The sequence below is a fragment of the Sorghum bicolor genome, chromosome 1 (genome assembly GCF_000003195.3).
Source record: "Sorghum bicolor cultivar BTx623 chromosome 1, Sorghum_bicolor_NCBIv3, whole genome shotgun sequence".
Classification (NCBI taxonomy): Eukaryota; Viridiplantae; Streptophyta; class Magnoliopsida; order Poales; family Poaceae; genus Sorghum; species Sorghum bicolor.
Genome location: NC_012870.2, coordinates 9065033 through 9082554, shown reverse-complemented (window position 1 = coordinate 9082554; position 17522 = coordinate 9065033). Strand labels below are relative to the sequence as shown.

At 42.8% G+C, this 17522-nt stretch overlaps 2 protein-coding genes across 2 annotated transcripts; one reads left to right on the top strand and one right to left on the bottom strand.

The window, feature by feature from the left end:
- On the top strand, positions 1 to 6273 carry LOC8063383 (phosphoglucomutase, cytoplasmic 2). The gene is made up of 18 exons (XM_002466531.2): positions 1 to 325; positions 1647 to 1728; positions 1941 to 1996; positions 2444 to 2557; positions 2681 to 2743; positions 2831 to 2950; positions 3042 to 3142; positions 3273 to 3332; positions 3417 to 3516; positions 3594 to 3751; positions 3849 to 3944; positions 4285 to 4348; positions 4422 to 4503; positions 4774 to 4949; positions 5036 to 5112; positions 5245 to 5377; positions 5606 to 5722; positions 5823 to 6273. Exons 1-18 carry the CDS (start codon positions 47 to 49, stop codon positions 5892 to 5894), a joined length of 1950 nt encoding a protein of 649 aa, XP_002466576.1. The 5' UTR covers positions 1 to 46; the 3' UTR covers positions 5895 to 6273.
- On the bottom strand, positions 6722 to 9935 carry LOC110431761 (glutamine synthetase root isozyme 2). The gene is made up of 12 exons (XM_021451303.1): positions 9670 to 9935; positions 9188 to 9227; positions 8884 to 8987; positions 8726 to 8774; positions 8514 to 8620; positions 8301 to 8388; positions 7886 to 8089; positions 7716 to 7769; positions 7580 to 7617; positions 7333 to 7492; positions 7186 to 7246; positions 6722 to 7076 (listed from the first exon to the last, which is right to left on the bottom strand). The coding sequence occupies exons 1-12, from the start codon at positions 9918 to 9920 to the stop codon at positions 6952 to 6954; spliced, it is 1281 nt and encodes a 426-aa protein (XP_021306978.1). The 5' UTR covers positions 9921 to 9935; the 3' UTR covers positions 6722 to 6951.

The following is a 17522-nucleotide window of genomic DNA, read 5'->3' as shown; positions in this document are numbered from 1 at the left end:
TTTGAAAAAGTGAGGTAAAAAGCGAGGAGCCGAGGAGAACAACGGAATGATCCATCCTCTTGTGCTCTCCCTGCCCTCCCCCGCTATAATATCGCCGCGCCCTCGTCGCCATCGTCACCACACCACCACTCCTCCTCCCTCCCTGCCCTCTCACTCCCGATCCCTCCACCACCACCGCTTCCTCCGCGTCACCCCTCTCGTCGCCTCGCGCGGCGGCCAGCGGCGGATCGTCCGCGGCGCAACCATGGGGCTCTTCACCGTGACGAAGAAGGCCACCACGCCCTTCGAAGGCCAGAAGCCCGGCACCTCCGGCCTCCGCAAGAAGGTTTTCCTTCCCGCCCTCGCCCCCCCCGATCTCCGTCTAGGTGCCCAGTCTGGATCTCTCTGTTTCTGTGGCGCGGCGGGTTCGTTCTCGATTTCTGGTGCATCGGATCCGCTGCGTGACAGCCTTTCGCTTCCCGCCACCTCGCGGATCTCGCCGGGGGCGGCTTTTCGCGCAGGATCTCGGGGCTCTGTTCTATCCGTCCGTCCTGCTTGGATCTGATGGGAAACCGTTGTCGGATTGGTGTTGTTCGGAGCATGCCTGCTGCCTGCTGGCTTGATCCGTTGGTTCCTATAGAACGTTGGGCCTGTGCGGGGTTGGAGTGATCTGGACTTGTGCTTGCATGGCTTTGATCCATACGATTTGCACTCACATTAATCAGCTTTTGCTAACTGTTACAGGATCTTGCTGATTCAGTTACTGGCTTAGAAGATAACAATGCTCTCTGTTTTCCTAGCTCGTGCATAAGCACAATAGTGGATATGGTTTTTTCGGTCTCTCCATGATTACTCCATTCGAGATAATGTTCACATGAAAATTGTTCTAGCATCATTTAATGCTTATGTTGGGTTGGTTCGACATTCATTAAATTCCAACTAATCATATGTTGAGATTCATGGAATTCATTTCCATCCTGGTTGAGTGGATCGTGTGTTTCAAAAATGGGATGAGGGGCAGATTATTTTGATTTTGTAGCTGATACCTTTGGCTTATAAACGTAGTTGGTGACTTCTATTCATAAAGCTGGAAATTATGCTGCAAGTTATTTGAATTCGATTTCAACCTTTTGTTGATTGCATGTGATGATCCCATTCTGAAAATTCTGTGGCATATCTCAAATTGTTTGAGGTGTGATCTGAGTATAGTGTGTATGGATCTCTAGTGTGGTATACAATCATACAATATCCATTCCAAATTTCACCAATTTAATGTTTTCGCACAATATTGATTGTCTTTATATGGTTGTATCTTTGTTGTCATTATTAAGTAGGAACACATTAAAATAATACACTTTATTATTAGTGGTATAGATCAAGGAATTATTCCTCCAGTCAAGGAATTGCTTCTTTGATGCTGGGCATACCATTTGTTCCTAGCTAGCTGCCTAGATAGCCTTCCCTTGATGGGAATTAATGAAGTGTGTATGTTAATCGGGATGAGTTTACTTCTACATCAAGGAAAAGAAGTATGAGTGTTCACTGATTGCAGATGCAAGTGATTTTGTCTACAGATACTTTGTTACTTTAATGCTTGGTTCATCTGTAGCATAGTACAATTCATTATGGCATTTTTCTTATAATTAATCTTTTGTTAATATTACCAGGTTACTGTATTCCAGCAGCCTCATTATCTGCAGAACTTTGTCCAATCAACATTCAATGCACTTCCTGCGGACCAAGTAAAAGGTAACCTGCTTATCAGATAAATACCAGTCCTGTTTCAAACAAGGTTGTCAGGATACTGCAAGGTTTTAGTAAATTATTGTTGCACAGTTTTCATGTATATGTTGAAATTGCAAATGGGAAATGTAGTTGCCATAGCCAAAATTTTCATGATCTCCATTGTTCTCTCTCTGCAGTCGTTGCTGATTAGTCATGTCTTCTTTCCTTTCTTATAGGTGCAACCATTGTTGTCTCCGGTGATGGCCGCTATTTCTCAAAAGATGCTGTTCAGGTGATTTAGGCCTTGTTTAGTTCCAAAAAATTTTGCAAAAAGACACTGTAGCATTTTTGTTTGTATTTGATAAATATTGTCTAATCATGCACTAACTAGGCTCAAAAGATTCGTCTCGTCAATTTCGACCAAACTATGCAATTGGTTTTTATTTTAGTCTATATTTAATACTCCATATATACGTCTAAAGATTCGATGTGACGGGGAATGTGAAAAATTTTGCAAAATTTTCTGGGAAGTAAACAAGGCCTTAGAATACTATCCATCTCCCTTATATATTTTCTAACCCCATTTTGTAGTTTGTATACTGTTTGGATAGTAGCTACTGTAGACTTCAATTCGGATACAGATGTAGTCTTAGTATTGTCTTCTCCCTGAGGCCGAGTTTTTTTAATAGACTTGGTTTTCATCAACTAAATAGAATCCCATTGCTTTTGCTTGTTACAGATCATAACAAAAATGGCTGCTGCCAATGGAGCAAGACGTGTCTGGGTTGGACTAAACAGTCTCATGTCTACTCCTGCTGTATCTGCTGTCATCCGTGAAAGAGTTGGTGCAGACGTAAGTTTGATCTCTTAATAAAGGACAATGTTTAGCAGTATGAACATTTACTTGTTACTCCTTTATACTGTCTAATGACTAATGAATAACCTGACTATTGGTTTATAAACACATGGTAAATAGGGATCAAAGGCTACTGGCGCGTTCATCTTGACAGCGAGCCATAACCCAGGTGGTCCTACGGAGGTACCAACTTCACTGCTAGTATCTCTGTTGCAAATCAAGTGCCACTCGTGCTCTATGTTATTGAATACATTGCATTGAACTTTCCAGGACTTCGGTATCAAATACAATATGGGAAATGGTGGACCTGCCCCTGAATCTGTTACCGACAAGATTTTCTCTAATACAACGACAATCTCTGAATACCTCATCTCTGAAGACCTTCCAGATGTATGATTCAGTGCCAACCTGCTAAGTATTTTCTCACTGTTTCTTTTGACAGGTTAGTGGAATATTCATTTCTCCTACTTTACTACTGCAGGTTGATATTTCTGTTGTCGGTGTCACCAGCTTCAGTGGACCCGAAGGCCCCTTTGATGTGGATGTCTTTGACTCTAGTGTAGATTACATAAAGTTAATGAAGTAAGTAGCTTGTTCTTTCGTGTTTTCTTTCATTAAAGTGAGAATATCTGTGCTTTGTATCATTACATGTTACCTGGTTCATGTTGTGTAACAAGGGAATCTAATGATTTAATTACGCCATCAATTCCAGGACAATTTTTGACTTTGAAGCAATAAAAAAGCTGCTGACTTCCCCAAAGTTTACATTCTGGTATTCATCTATGACTGCAACCATGTCACCATTGCCGTAATAATATTACTGTAACACATCTGAAATCTTGCTTTGCTCTTTTAGTTATGATGCGCTCCATGGTGTTGCTGGAGCTTATGCCAAACACATCTTTGTGGAAGAGCTTGGTGCTGATGAAAGTTCGCTGTTGAATTGTGTCCCAAAAGTAATGAGTTCTTCTATTGTTACAAAATTCTACTTAAAACGTGGCTCGGTATTAATTCATCACTTATGTTTTTGCAGGAGGACTTTGGAGGTGGTCATCCTGATCCTAACCTCACCTATGCAAAAGAGTTGGTTGAACGGATGGGTCTTGGAAAGTCATCCTCAAATGTTGAGCCCCCTGAATTTGGCGCTGCAGCCGATGGAGATGCTGATCGCAACATGATTCTGGGTAAAAGGTATGATCTGTTCGAATATCTTACTGTGTAGAAAATTTGTTTTGGATTCTAGAAAAGCACAAGGAATTCATGGTACTCCCCCTTTGCCTTGTTATAGATTCTTTGTGACACCATCGGACTCTGTTGCCATTATCGCAGCCAATGCTGTTCAATCAATTCCTTACTTTGCTTCTGGCCTGAAGGGAGTTGCCAGGTAAAAAGCTTCCCTCCATATTGTGTTGCTAATATAACATCTAGATATATTGTTACTGTAAAAACTCTCACTGTAGGCTCCAAGCGGTAAGCTTCAGTGCAGCCTGCAGTAAAAATGCACGTTTCTCTCTACATTTTGTGCTGCATCTGTTTTAAGTCTGGCAGTGTTCTGCTCAATAAATCTGCTTAACATGTCAGCAACAATATCATCTGGAACACAGTTTCTGCTAATGCCAACTTTTTCATGACCTGCTTGTATGCAGCCGTCCGACCTTAGATGCATTTAAAATTTCTCTATGCACTGATACGCTACTTACGATAATCCATTGTTGTAATTGCAGGAGCATGCCAACATCTGCTGCCCTTGACGTTGTTGCAAAGAATTTGAATCTCAAGTTCTTCGAGGTAAATTGTTAAGACCTTGGTTTGCAAGATTTTTGAATGCCAGATAAATCTAACATAAAAAACCATTTTTCAGGTGCCTACTGGGTGGAAGTTTTTTGGGAATTTGATGGATGCTGGAATGTGCTCAATCTGTGGTGAAGAAAGCTTTGGCACTGGTAATATTTGGCTTCTGGCTATCATTTGTAAACATGTGGATCACAGTAGTAAACATGCCAGTACCTCTTGTATCGTCATGTTAGATGCGTAAATTGTGTTAACATGTGGTATATGAGTGGGTCAAATCACTTGTGTTCTGATTCTGACAGTGAGCTCTCTTGCCCTTTTATTGAGTTGGTCATGAATCCAACCCATAGTGAAGTCAAGGACTTGTTGGTATTTGGTATAGACATTATTGAGATGTTTATATGTAGTACTACTTTGGCCAGGGTCTGACCATATTCGTGAGAAGGATGGCATCTGGGCTGTGCTTGCTTGGCTTTCTATTATTGCTTTCAAGAATAAGGACAACCTTGGAGGAGATAAGCTTGTCAGTGTTGAAGATATTGTCCGTCAGCACTGGGCTACATATGGTCGCCATTATTACACACGCTATGACTATGAGGTACTAACTTTTTTTTGACATGTGCCTTGCATATATGTACTACCTGTTTCAGATATCATTCTAAATGCACAAGTTTGTTTGTGAAGAATGTTGACGCTGGGGCTGCTAAGGAGCTTATGGCAAACCTAGTAAGCATGCAGTCATCACTTTCTGATGTCAACAAGTAAGTGGAACTTTTTTAAATGTAAAGGAATCGGTACCTCCAAAAAATTATGCCCGTACTTCCGTATATGAATATATCAACTTAAGCAATCTTGAACATTTTAGTGCCATGTCTAAATTATCTCTTTGTCAGGCTGATCAAGGAGATCCGGTCTGATGTTTCTGAAGTAGTTGCAGCTGACGAGTTTGAGTACAAGGATCCTGTTGATGGCTCTGTGTCCAAGCACCAGGGCATCCGGTACCTCTTCGGAGATGGTTCGCGACTGGTATGTAGACCTGTATTGTTTCAGATATCCTCTATTTTATGTCTTGAACCAAAACAAAGGGAGTGGTGTGAAAACCTTGTTCCAGTCAACAATACATTTCCTTTTTTGCAAATATTATCAGTCGATATATGACAAATCTGAGTTGGACTCATCCTTGGTCAGATGGATACATTTGAGATCCCTGACTATATCATACTGGTGAGCTAACATGGATTTTTGGCATTCTAGGTGTTCCGCCTCTCTGGAACTGGTTCTGTTGGTGCCACCATCCGTGTCTATATCGAGCAGTACGAGAAGGATTCCTCCAAGATCGGCAGGGATTCACAGGATGCTCTTGCTCCGCTGGTAAGATATCTACCCTGTCCTTTCGATTCACAAAGCTGAATATACCTTGGGCTTTGGCTTCTGTGGAACTGCATTTACTAATTTTGTGTTTCATCTCAAGGTTGATGTTGCGCTCAAGCTCTCCAAGATGCAAGAGTACACTGGCCGCTCTGCCCCCACCGTTATCACATAAATTTTTGAAGAGAGATTCTTTAGAATGAGCTGAGGCGCGTACACAAACTTCCATTCCGGCCTCTTGTTCTATAGTTTTTCTTCCTTGTTGCATCTCACCGATGAATAAAATGTATGTACCAGACTCGTCTCGTTTTTTTGCCCATACTGCAGAGTAAGCCGCTGGCTCAGCATGCGGTAATAATCTTGTCAGTGTTGTAATTGGGAGCGCGTTTCTTCTAATCTTGTTGGAAGTGTTTCTGGTTTGTTTGAGCATTTGCGTATCGTTTTTTCTTTCTGAAGAGTATAAAAAATATGTACTCACCTGTATAACCTGTCACTAAAGTTTTGATGGCTGTTCGGTGAGGCTTGGTTATGAACCGTCCGAGAATTGATAACCATTCCTGTGTGACCTGATTGTAGACCCTGTGTTCTTAAGTTCCCAGTAATTGCAAATGACGAGTGGCATTATGGCAGAGGATTGTGACTAGGCATCTGTGTTGGTTCAGCACCATGATTTACAGTCAGGAGCGACTGATGGTTCTGAACTTCTGTTACATGTTCTGTTCTTCTTGTGATAGGTGGCCCTCTGAACTCCATCCACCAAATTTTTTGATGTTTTGAGATTGGAAACGAGTTGTTTGGAAAGAGGAAATGAATCGAGTTCTTTTGAATGTTAATGAAAGCGGTGGCATAAACCAAACCACGATCCGTGCAAGTACGCCAAGATAAGACGATGAATGAAGGGGTAAAAAAAAAACAGAAACCCAGAACACATGCATTTCGACACGTATCCGCGAACACGAGCACACGACAACAAGCTAGGGGGACCAGGGCCGGATCAAAAGCTTTTTTAAAAAAAATGCTGCGATTGAACTTGATTTTCTTTTAAAATAAAATTATACCAGTTTCAGAGAAAACTCCCAAAAAAAGTGTTCTTGGCTCGTTATCCAACACTAGAACCAGCACACATCAGCTATTATTATTGTCATCATCTCAAGTTTCTGACAGCGTCAGTCTCATTTGCCACCTACGCAGCCCGGCTCACACACAGAGGCCAGTCAGTCTTCGCCGGAGAATCAAGGAGCCGCGGCGCCCTTGCCGTTGGAGTGGCTGGGCTCCCACAGGATGGTCGTCTCCGCGATCAGCGAGGTCACCACGTAGGGGTCCATGTTGGACGCCGGCCTCCTGTCCTCGAAGTATCCTGATGAAATTTCGCAAGGATCAACCGCAGGAACCCAACCGAAACAGCACATGGCCGCACGGGAAAAGAAGAAGAAGAAAGAAAAAGAAATGGCTTCTGCCTCTCTCACCTTTGCCTTCCTTCTCGGTGTCGCGGCCCACCCGCACCGACGCCCCGCGGTTGGCGACGCCCTGACAGGACAGGACAAACAAAGGGATGAGATGAGCCCGTTTTTTCACGCGAAGAAGAGGTGTTACGGCGGTCTCGCCGTGCTCACCCAGATGAAGGTGTTGATGTCGGCGGTCTCGTGGCGGCCGGTGAGGCGGCGCTCGTTGCCGTCCCCGTACGCCGCGATGTGCTCCCGGTGACGGAGGCCCAGCTTGCTGATCGCCTTCTTGATCACCTCGTACCCGCCGTCGCTCCTCATCGACTTGGTGCTGCATGCACATTCACGATGAGCAGCAGCTAAGTAGTCGTGACCGGGCGCAATTTTTTATTCAGAAATTTTCTCTTTTGATCGGTACCTGTAGTTGGTGTGAGCACCAGCGCCGTTCCAGTCTCCCTGCAGTCACATGCACAGAGACGACATGAGACCACCAGGATAACAAAACCACAGATATATGAAACCCCAAAGTATTTGGTAAAGAAATGCTTGGTCACCGGAATTGGCTTGGGGTCAAAAGAGACGACCACACCGGCGATCTCGGTGATTCTCTGCCAATCACAGGGAAAGAAGAACACGTCTCATTAGCAAAACACACTGACACAACAGAAGCCATGCCACGGCCGAAGAAGAACTGAACACAGCCGGCAGGTGGCGGCAGCTCTACCTCGAGAATGTAGCGAGCCACCCAGAGCTGGTCGCCGGCCGAGACGCCGACGGCAGGGCCAACCTGGAACTCCCACTGCCCTGGCATGACCTCCCCGTTGATGCCGCTGATGTCGATGCCGGCGTAGAGGCAGGCCTTGTAGTGCGCGTCCACGATCTCCCGCCCGTAGGATTTGTCCGCTCCGGCGGCGCAGTAGTATGGTCCCTGTCAGGATCGTTATTCCATATAAGCTGATCAACTCTGAATCTCTGACATTGTTATGATTGGAGGCAGATTAAGGAGGTCTCGAGCTTTTTGTTTCTGTTAATGTGCACCTAATTGTGCTGAAAAGTAGTATTTCATTTCACTGTAATGTGGGAAAGAATTGAATTTTGGTCTTTGCTGAAACTAATCACTGCAAGGAATTCCTAGCTACCTGAGGGCCAGGGTAGCCGCCCAGCGGCCAACCAAGAGGCCAGTTGGTGTCCTTCTGAAGAAGGGTGTACTCCTGCTCAATCCCAAACCTGAATTTGGACAGATTCAACATAAGGAAAAAAAAACATTTGACTGAACGAGACATTTGTGCACAAGAAATCAGTTCATTTTTGTGCAGGACTAAAAATAGGGGAAAGCTGATGAAGATGCAGACCATGGTTCCTCAGCCTTGACATCAGGGTGGCTAAAGATCGTCGCCGCCCCGTGCCGCTTGTTGCTCGGAATCGGCTTTCCATTTGGCTCGTAGCAGTCGCACATGACCTACAAACAGCTCAAAATTTGGATGAATGAGTGGCCTCTCTCCATACCCATGATCAACATTCATGCATGCAGAGAATCTGCAAAAGGATGGTCTCTGCTGGTTACCAGTATGTTCTTCCCCTTCCTGAACGGGTCTCTGAAGATGGCCCGAGGGCTTCATGCCAACAAAAAAAAAGTGAAGGTGAATTAGTGCAGCGCGTCAGCAGCAAGGCAGTGATCAGTGAGGCACACATTTCAAGGTGGAAGATGAGCATGAATGATACCAAAGGATGACTTCACTGTCGTCACCAGGAGCTTGGCCGGTGCTGGAGCCGTCGAAATTCCATTTTGGAAGCTTGCTAGGGTCATCAACAGGTCCGGACAGCGTCTGGGTTAAAAAGGCAGGCAGAGATGTGTCATGCATTTTGACTTTTTTTTTAAAGAACATGCAGGAGGGATGGCTGCGTGTGAAGCCCCCCCTTGAAAAAGTTGTTCCAAGCTCTAAAGGAACACTTGCACGGCACATATCTTCGACCAAAAGTCTACAAACAAGATAGTAAGATTAGGTGCAAAAGGAAGTGCACTAACCCTGGCTTTGCTCCTCACATCCATCCCAGAACCGCCAACCCTGCATCAGATCAGACAAGGTGCTTGACAGTGGATTAGTATGCCCTATGGCTGGCATGCCGAGATTATGAAGCGGGGAAACTGAATGAACAGGTAAACACCAGCACTTTGGAATGAACATAAACAGTGTGATGCGTAACTGACTGGAGTCTATGATAAAAGCAACAGTCAAATGACGCAATTCATTGAGCTCTTTTGTATAGTATAATATAATGGACATAAATACATGAGATCATTCTAGTCTTCCTAGAATGTTTAATACAACAAACATCCGAAAGATTGTCACAGACATTCCTGGCAGTGCGAATTAAACACAAAACGGTAAAAAAAAAAAAGAGAACCCACAAGATGAAACACGCCAACATCCCAAGGGACAACACCATGGGACTGATGGAAAAAGCATCAGATGGATCATGAGGGAGACAGAGGCGTTCTGTACGCACCAGATGTACTCGGCGATGATCTTCTCGGTGCAGTCCGAGAGGTCGAGGTTGATGAGATCAGAGAGCAGAGCCATGGCGACGACGAAGGCAGAGTAGCAGAGAAGTGTGATTGATCTCTGTGTGCTTGTGCCACAGCCGTAGCTGGCTGCCCCTCTATAAATAGGGGCGGGGCAGTGAAGGGAAGGAAGGGCCCGGAGAGCAAGAGAGTGGTAGGTGTGGTGTGGGCTTGGGAAGTGCGTTCCGTTGACCATGGCTCTAGAATTCAATTATGGAAGCAGCCTCCGTCTCCGTGGTACGGTTGACCATCCTCGCGACTGCAGACGTTTCCGGCTGCATGCATGTGCTGTCACTAGTGAATTTTGGAGGGCTTTGGTAACTGGAAAGTGGGTTTCTTTTTTACATACATGGTGCTTGGTTCCGTTTGCTATGTTATCATTCGGTTTGCTAAGGCTAGTCTCAATACATGTTTTATGAGAGTGTCATACACATTAAATAGGGTGTCACATAAGCAAAATTGCTGACTTGGCAGAGTCATTAAATGAAGGAGTTTCATCAGATGAGAGATGCTCCATGAAACTCCCGTGGCTCGGTTACCTAGTTTATAGTCTTGGTAACTGTGTCATGAAACTATGCATTGAGACTAGCCTAATACCGTTTTACGTGTTTCATAGGCCAGAATAGCATCGAGAGTGGAGTTATTATTTCTATGGCTAATCCGGTCACAGATCATCTGAGTAGATTTGCCTAAAAAGAGAGTTTTGCTCCGGTCGTCCTTTCAAAGAGTTGAACGGTGTAAAGAAACAACTAGAGCAAATCTTTTTTTAACTATATTTATTCTAGACAGAGAGAAATAATGGGTTGATATTTGTATATCTATTAATTTGATATCTACGTTCTGTGCTATTTATCTCTCTTCTATCTGTCTATATATCTACATCTTAATAAAATATTTATATATGCTACTTAATTATCTATCTCTTCTCTATCTATCTGTATCTCTATCTATATCTAATAACATTTGTATCCGTAAGCTCTCTAATGACCAAGGCTTAGGATATATATTTTTCTTGAGAGAAACTGGAGGGGTTTAACACCCCTACAGTGAAAACTATTATTAAAAAAATACAGTACAGTACAAGACAAACACGGAAGCAAAGCAAGATAAGGAGGTTCAGGAAACAAAAAAAGAGAGAAAGAAAATAAGAGAAATTAAAAACATTAAACAAGATTGTTTAACCATAGCTCTATGGAAGGAAAATAACTTCTTTTTGCACGAAGAAGGATCAATGCAAATTCTGACTTGAATGCCCGCTTTGTGGCTTCTACTGATGGCTGCACTTGATTGAAGATTAGACCATTTCTTGCATTCCAAATGGACCAACCCATTAGTATAATGATCTCCATGAAAAATGGTACATGCAGCTGTAATTTAAAACTTTCTATATTCCTGTGGAGATCCTCTTGCAGAATGACATGACAGTTAAACCATGCCCAACATGCTTGAGCAAATGGGCAGAGAAGCATTAAGTGCAAAGGATATATATTCCAAGCGTCAACTCCACCGTACCCATCAAATATATGGAGCGTGGAGTTATTTCTATGGCTACTCCAGTCACGGATCATCTGAGTTGATTTGCCTCGAAAAAACGAGTTTTACTCTAGTCATCCTCTCAAAGTCCACTATAACGAAACTCTTTATTTAATTGTATTGTTTATTGTAGACCGAGGGTAATAATTGGTTCATATCTCTATATCTATTATTTTGATATCTATCTTCTCTGCTATTTATCTATCTTTTTTCTATTTATCTGTATATCTATATCATAATATCTATATCTGCTACTTATCTATCCCTTCCCTATCTATGTGTATTTTTTTTTGAAACATCTATCTATCTATATATCTCTACCTATATCTTAATGCCTGTAACTTTTCTAATGACCAAGCCTAACGATATTTCAAGCTTCAACTACACCTGTCCAGGTAGTGACGTCCGGTCATTTGACTTGTCCATTTATGTACCGAAGTTTGCAGACAATAATCACTGAGGCCTTGTGTAGTTCAAAAAAAATTATAAAATTGACACCGTAGCATTTTTGTTTGTATTTAACAAATATTGTTTAATTATAGTCTAACTAGGCTTAAAAGATTCGTCTTGTAAATTACAGATAACTGTACTGTATTTAATGTTTCATGTATGTGCTGCAAGGTTTGATATAACGAAGAATCTGAAAAATTTTACAAAATTTTTTAGAACTAAACAAGGCCTGAGTACGGGAGCAGCAAGACACATACAAAGGACAAAAGCACTTCGACATCATCCGATTCAACCGCATCCGCAATCGATGGTGCGTCGCCCACTTGGCTAGAGGCCGCCAAATACTCTCGCGCCCCCGACCCTCGAGCATCGGCATCCGTTGAAGCGTTGGGCTTTGGACACAAAGGCCGAATTCCTATAGATCGAGGCCGCGCGCTATGGCCGGTGCCGTGTCACTGAGGAGCTCGGCGGACCACACGTCGATCTCGCAGTCCGCAGGGGAGCAACCGCGGCACAGTGCACGCCAGTTTCTCCGCGTATCTTGACCTGAGGACAGGCAGTGTAGTACACGCTTGCGCGGAAAAACGAAGCTGGGATCGATTATGAAGGTGATGCGTCCGTGGTGGCGTACGTACTGCAAGTGAGGTGCGCCGTGATCGAGACCGTGCGTCGTCGTCACGATATTGGTCACGGAATAATAAGGCGTTGGTGGCCGTACTTTGGGACTTGGTGGGCGTACGTGCACGGACGGCGAGTATGGACCGGTCGACCCGCCGGCCGGAGAGATAAGGGGATCTCTCTAGCATCAGCTTCTTTTCACACCCACCGTTCTTTAATCTTTCCGGGGTATTTTGTGGTGTGTATTTCGTGATAAAGGAACGCATGATTGCACACCCTATCAGACCAAGGAACCTAAGGCCCTGTTTAGTTCCCCACTAAAAAATTTTTCATCCATCCCATCGAATCTTTGGACACATGCATAGAACAATAAATGTAGATAAAAAAATAAACTAATTACACAGTTTAGTTGAGAATCACGAGACGAATCTTTTAAGCCTAGTTACTCTATGATTAGCCTTAAGTGCTACAGTAACCCACATATGCTAATGACAGATTAATTATGCTTAATAAATTTGTCTTGCTGTTTCCTGACGAGCTATGTAATTTGTTTTTTTATTAGTTTCTAAAAACCCCTCCCGACATCCTTCCGACACATCCGATGTGACACCCAAAAAATTTTCATCCCCAATCTAAACAGACCCTAACTCCTCCCTAGGACTGATCGACCTAACTTTGGAGATGTGCATCCCTGCAATATAGGTCTTGTTTAGTTCACACTGAAAACCAAAAAGTTTTCAAGATTCCCCGTCACATAGAATCTTTTGGCACATGTATAAAATATTAAATATAGACGAAAATAAAAACTAATTACACAGTTTAGCTGTAAATCACGAGACGGATTTTTTGATCCTAGTTAGTCTATGATTGGATAATATTTATCGCAAACAAACGAAAATGCTACGGTACCGAAAACTTTTCACTTTTCGGAACTAAGGGCTTGTTTAGATGGAAACGTTTTTGGATTTTGACACTGTAGCATTTTCGTTTTTATTTGATAAACATTGTCTAATTATGGAGTAACTAGGCTTAAAAGATTCGTCTCGTGATTTACAGATAAACTGTGCAATTAGTTATTTTTTTATCTATATTTACTACTTCATGCATGTGCCACAGGATTCGATGTGACAGGGAATCTTGTAAAGTTTTGGGTTTTTGAGTGTATCTAAACAGGGCCTAAACAAGCCATAATGTTTTACAGCATGTTACCACATGCCACTTTGCAGCCGTACGTACGTGATTCTGCACATTTCACTACGGTTGTCCACCGGTGCCGCTTCGATCAGGCACAGGGTGCAGCTCATGCACCACACGCAGACAACAAACAAAACGTCTGCGCTGGCAGGCTATCCGCTGATCCATCCACCAGCCTGTAGCTATCTTCAGAGTACGAAATAGTAGCGACCTGTTTACTTCCAACCCAAAACAATTTTTTTTTAAGATTTTCCATCACATCGAATCTACATCGAATCTTTAGACACATACATAAAGTATTAAATATAGATAAAAATAAAAACTAATTGCACAGTTTGATTGAAATCTACAAGACGAATTTTTTAAACCTAGCTAGTTTATGGTTGGACAATAATTACAAAAACAAACAAAAATGCTATAATGTCATAATTTTTTTTTCCGAACGGAACTAAACGCGGCCTATTACCATGATAGAGTCGTATGCTGCAGCTATCGACGATGACTGTGTGACTGTGTCAGTCTCTGAGTTTGACAGAGAAGTGATCCTGAGCAAGGCCTGGTTTAGTTCGCAAAAATTTTCAAAATTCCCTATCACATCAAATCTTTGGTCATATGTACGGAGTATTAAATATAAATAAAAATAAAAACTAATTGCATAGTTTAACTGTAATTTGTGAGATAAATCTTTTGAGCCTAGATACTCTATGATTGGACAATGTTTGTCAAATAAAAACGAAAGTGCTACAGTAGCCAAAACCCAAAAATTTTGCGAACTAAACAAGGCCCAAGTATTATAGTAAGCCAGCTAAATGCTGAAGTGGAGTAGAGAAAAAAAGAGAGAGAGTAAAAACGGACTGTAAGCTTACAGCCGACTCAGACACAAAAACCAAGAAAGACTGTGAGATAGACAAGTGGGCCATGTATTAATAGTGATGAGCTAACCATTATATGAGTAGGCTGCAAAAAGGCTGTAAAGAAATCTTACGATCAGCTGCCTGACTGTATTATAAACAGACACTCGTAGTCACAGTGCAGTCAGCATTGATCTCGTGCACATGCACATGCACATCCGCAGGCGCATGCAGGAAAAGTACAGTATACAGAGCGACGCGTACCAGCGAGAATGCCGGATTTGCCGGCCGGCGGATCTGCTATGCCACGCACCGTGTCACAAGTATCTTCCGATCGGAGTAGTGGAGGAGGCTGGAACTTCATTCTATTATTATATCAAGATTTTTTTTATAAAAAAAAAACATATCACTAGTGCCATGCAGGCATCACCACATGAGGCTGCCGAAAGAGGCCGGCATTAGGCAGCGTCCGTCCAGGTCCAGCGCGACACGACACGACTGCATGAGTGACCCTGTAGGGCGAAACGGACACGGGCGCACGGCGCAGAGCGGAGCCGAGAAGCGAAATCGAAACGTGATACCACCAACGTGAGAACAAAGCGACGAACGACGCCGTGTCACCGAATCCCTGTTCCCTACCAGAGAATCAGAGAGATCGTCCATACTCACTGACGGAGCCACGGAGGCCGTACGCCGCACATGCACGCTGGGCAAGGCCGCGGCCGGCGCGGGCGCGGGCCCTTGAGCTGCTTGGGCAATCGCCACTCGACCACACCACCCAGTACCAACAAGCGCCCGAAAAGCGCATCGCGCAGCTGCGGCAGCAGGAGTGAGCGACCGCGCACGGGCCGTAGTAGTACGTGTGGGGCCTGACGTGCGGCACGGCACAGTAGCAACGCTCTTTCGACACGTTGACATGATGCGAGTAAAGTTGAGCATTCAGCCTGTAGATCAAAGGCACGGCCCAAAACACGGTAATTTGATCCGGTCTAAGCACGGCATAGCTCGATTCCAACCATGTCTATGCTGGCCTGAAGCACGTAGCAGACCGTGGTTGGGCTGACTCCTTGGCCCGCGCGGGTGGCCCAGCTTGGCCCGCTTTTAACAGCAAGTATGGTGTCAGTCTTATGCCTTTTGGCATATAAAATATGATCTTCTAAGTATATTATGTTACTTGAATTATGAAGTATCATATCTATGACTTGAATATGATTTACTTATGCTTATTGAATTCTGTATTAAATTTAGTGTTTTTTATATAGCGGGCCATGGGCCGACCTAAAGGGCTATTGGACCTCGTGCTTTTAGGGCCGACTCGATCCGAATATCGGCCCGTGTACCGTGCCTAGGCCGTCAGGCAGGCACGGTGGCCTGTGAAGGCACGGCTTGATGGCACGCAGGCCATATGGGCCCGTGCCGTGCCGGGCCAGGCCGGCCCGTTGCTCATCTTTAGATGCGAGCAGGCAAGTATAGTATGTGTTCCTCGGCAAAGTTAAATGGGCTCTTGAGGGCAAGTGTTCTCACTCTTTTCACTATTAGATTTATATTGTGAAGTGTGCAAATACCAATCTCAATGAAAATCTGTATTGACATGTATATTTACACACTTCTCAGTACAAATTCAACGGTGACAAGGTGGAGAGCACATATCATTAAAGGCAAAAAAAAAAAAAATCGCCTCCCGTGTTCCTCAGGCAGACCTACCACTTGCAGCGGGTGCAGTAGGTGCAGCCAGATCACGATGAGACTACGATCACAGAATATGAGAATAAATAACTTAATTCCTATATGTATCTCACAGATGGGCATGCACGGCGAAAGATGAACCGGCCAATCCATCGAGGATAAGGAGAATCAATCATCATCATCTTATCTTTCACATGCACAAAAGCACAATTGCACATTTCCAGGTATTCCGTTGCGCTCTTCGCCCCCTCCACTTTTTGTGGGTTGGTGTTCTTTTGTGAAGTTTGGTTGATAAAACAAAACGGCGTGCATAAGAATTCCACATTTGCAGCCTTGCTCGTAAGCTTTCCAGCAAACCTAGCTATACTTGGGCCTTGTTTAGTTCCTAGCATTTTCGTTTTTATTTGACAAATATTATCTAATTATAAAATAATTAGAATCAAAAGATTCGTCTCGCGATTTACAGACAAACTGTATAATTAGTTTTTGTTTTCGTCTATATTTAATGCTTCATGCATGTGCCGTAAGATTCGATGTGATGAAGAATTTTTAAAACTTTTTAAATTTCGGGGTGAACTAAACAAGACGTTGGAGTCGATTTTCCTTCTGGAAGAAGAAAGTACGCAGCGTCGGCCTCCTATCAACTCGCCCCTCCGAACTGAACAGCTCTGAAAAAGAGGCAAAATAAGCACGTCTGAATGTATCCCTCGGTGAATTGCACAAGGAAGGGTGTGCTCCCTTGCATAATTATACACCCCATTTGCCCACAAAAAATACAACTATTTGATTTATGTAGATCAAATTAGCTTACTTGACTAAGTTTGTAGTGGATCGTATTAATAATTATATGTCGACTAGCTTTACTATAAAATATATTTTATAATCAATTTAATGATACTTATCTTGTATCGTAGATATTAGTATTTTTATATAACTTGGATAAAACTATAAATTGTTTGATTCCTCAAGAAACGAGAATTGTATTCTTTTATGGGCAAAGGGAATATATATACATAATACATCAAGACCTTATCTGCTCCTAATAATCATGTCCTGAAAAAATCATATACTTTCTACTTCCCAAAATTAGTATTACTCTCTCCAAGTTGGTAAAAGAAGTCATTTTAGACAAAGTTTGGGTCAAACATTGAGAATACAAATTACGAATATGTTTTAAGTTGTTGAGTTTGAAAATGTGAAAACCATATGAATAATTTGTCTTGAAAAAAAATGCTTTCATTAAAATATACATATATCATTTTTAATATATATTTTATAAAATAAGAAGTCAAAGTTATGATTTCAGACCGTGTCGCTGTCCAAAACGACTTCTTTTACCAACCTGAAGAGAGTATCTTGCATTTCAAGAGCCAACCAATCTTAAATTAACTAGGTTTAAAGAAAAGTAAACTAATATTTATATCTTTAAATAGATTTACTATGGAAACATATGATGTGATTAGTAT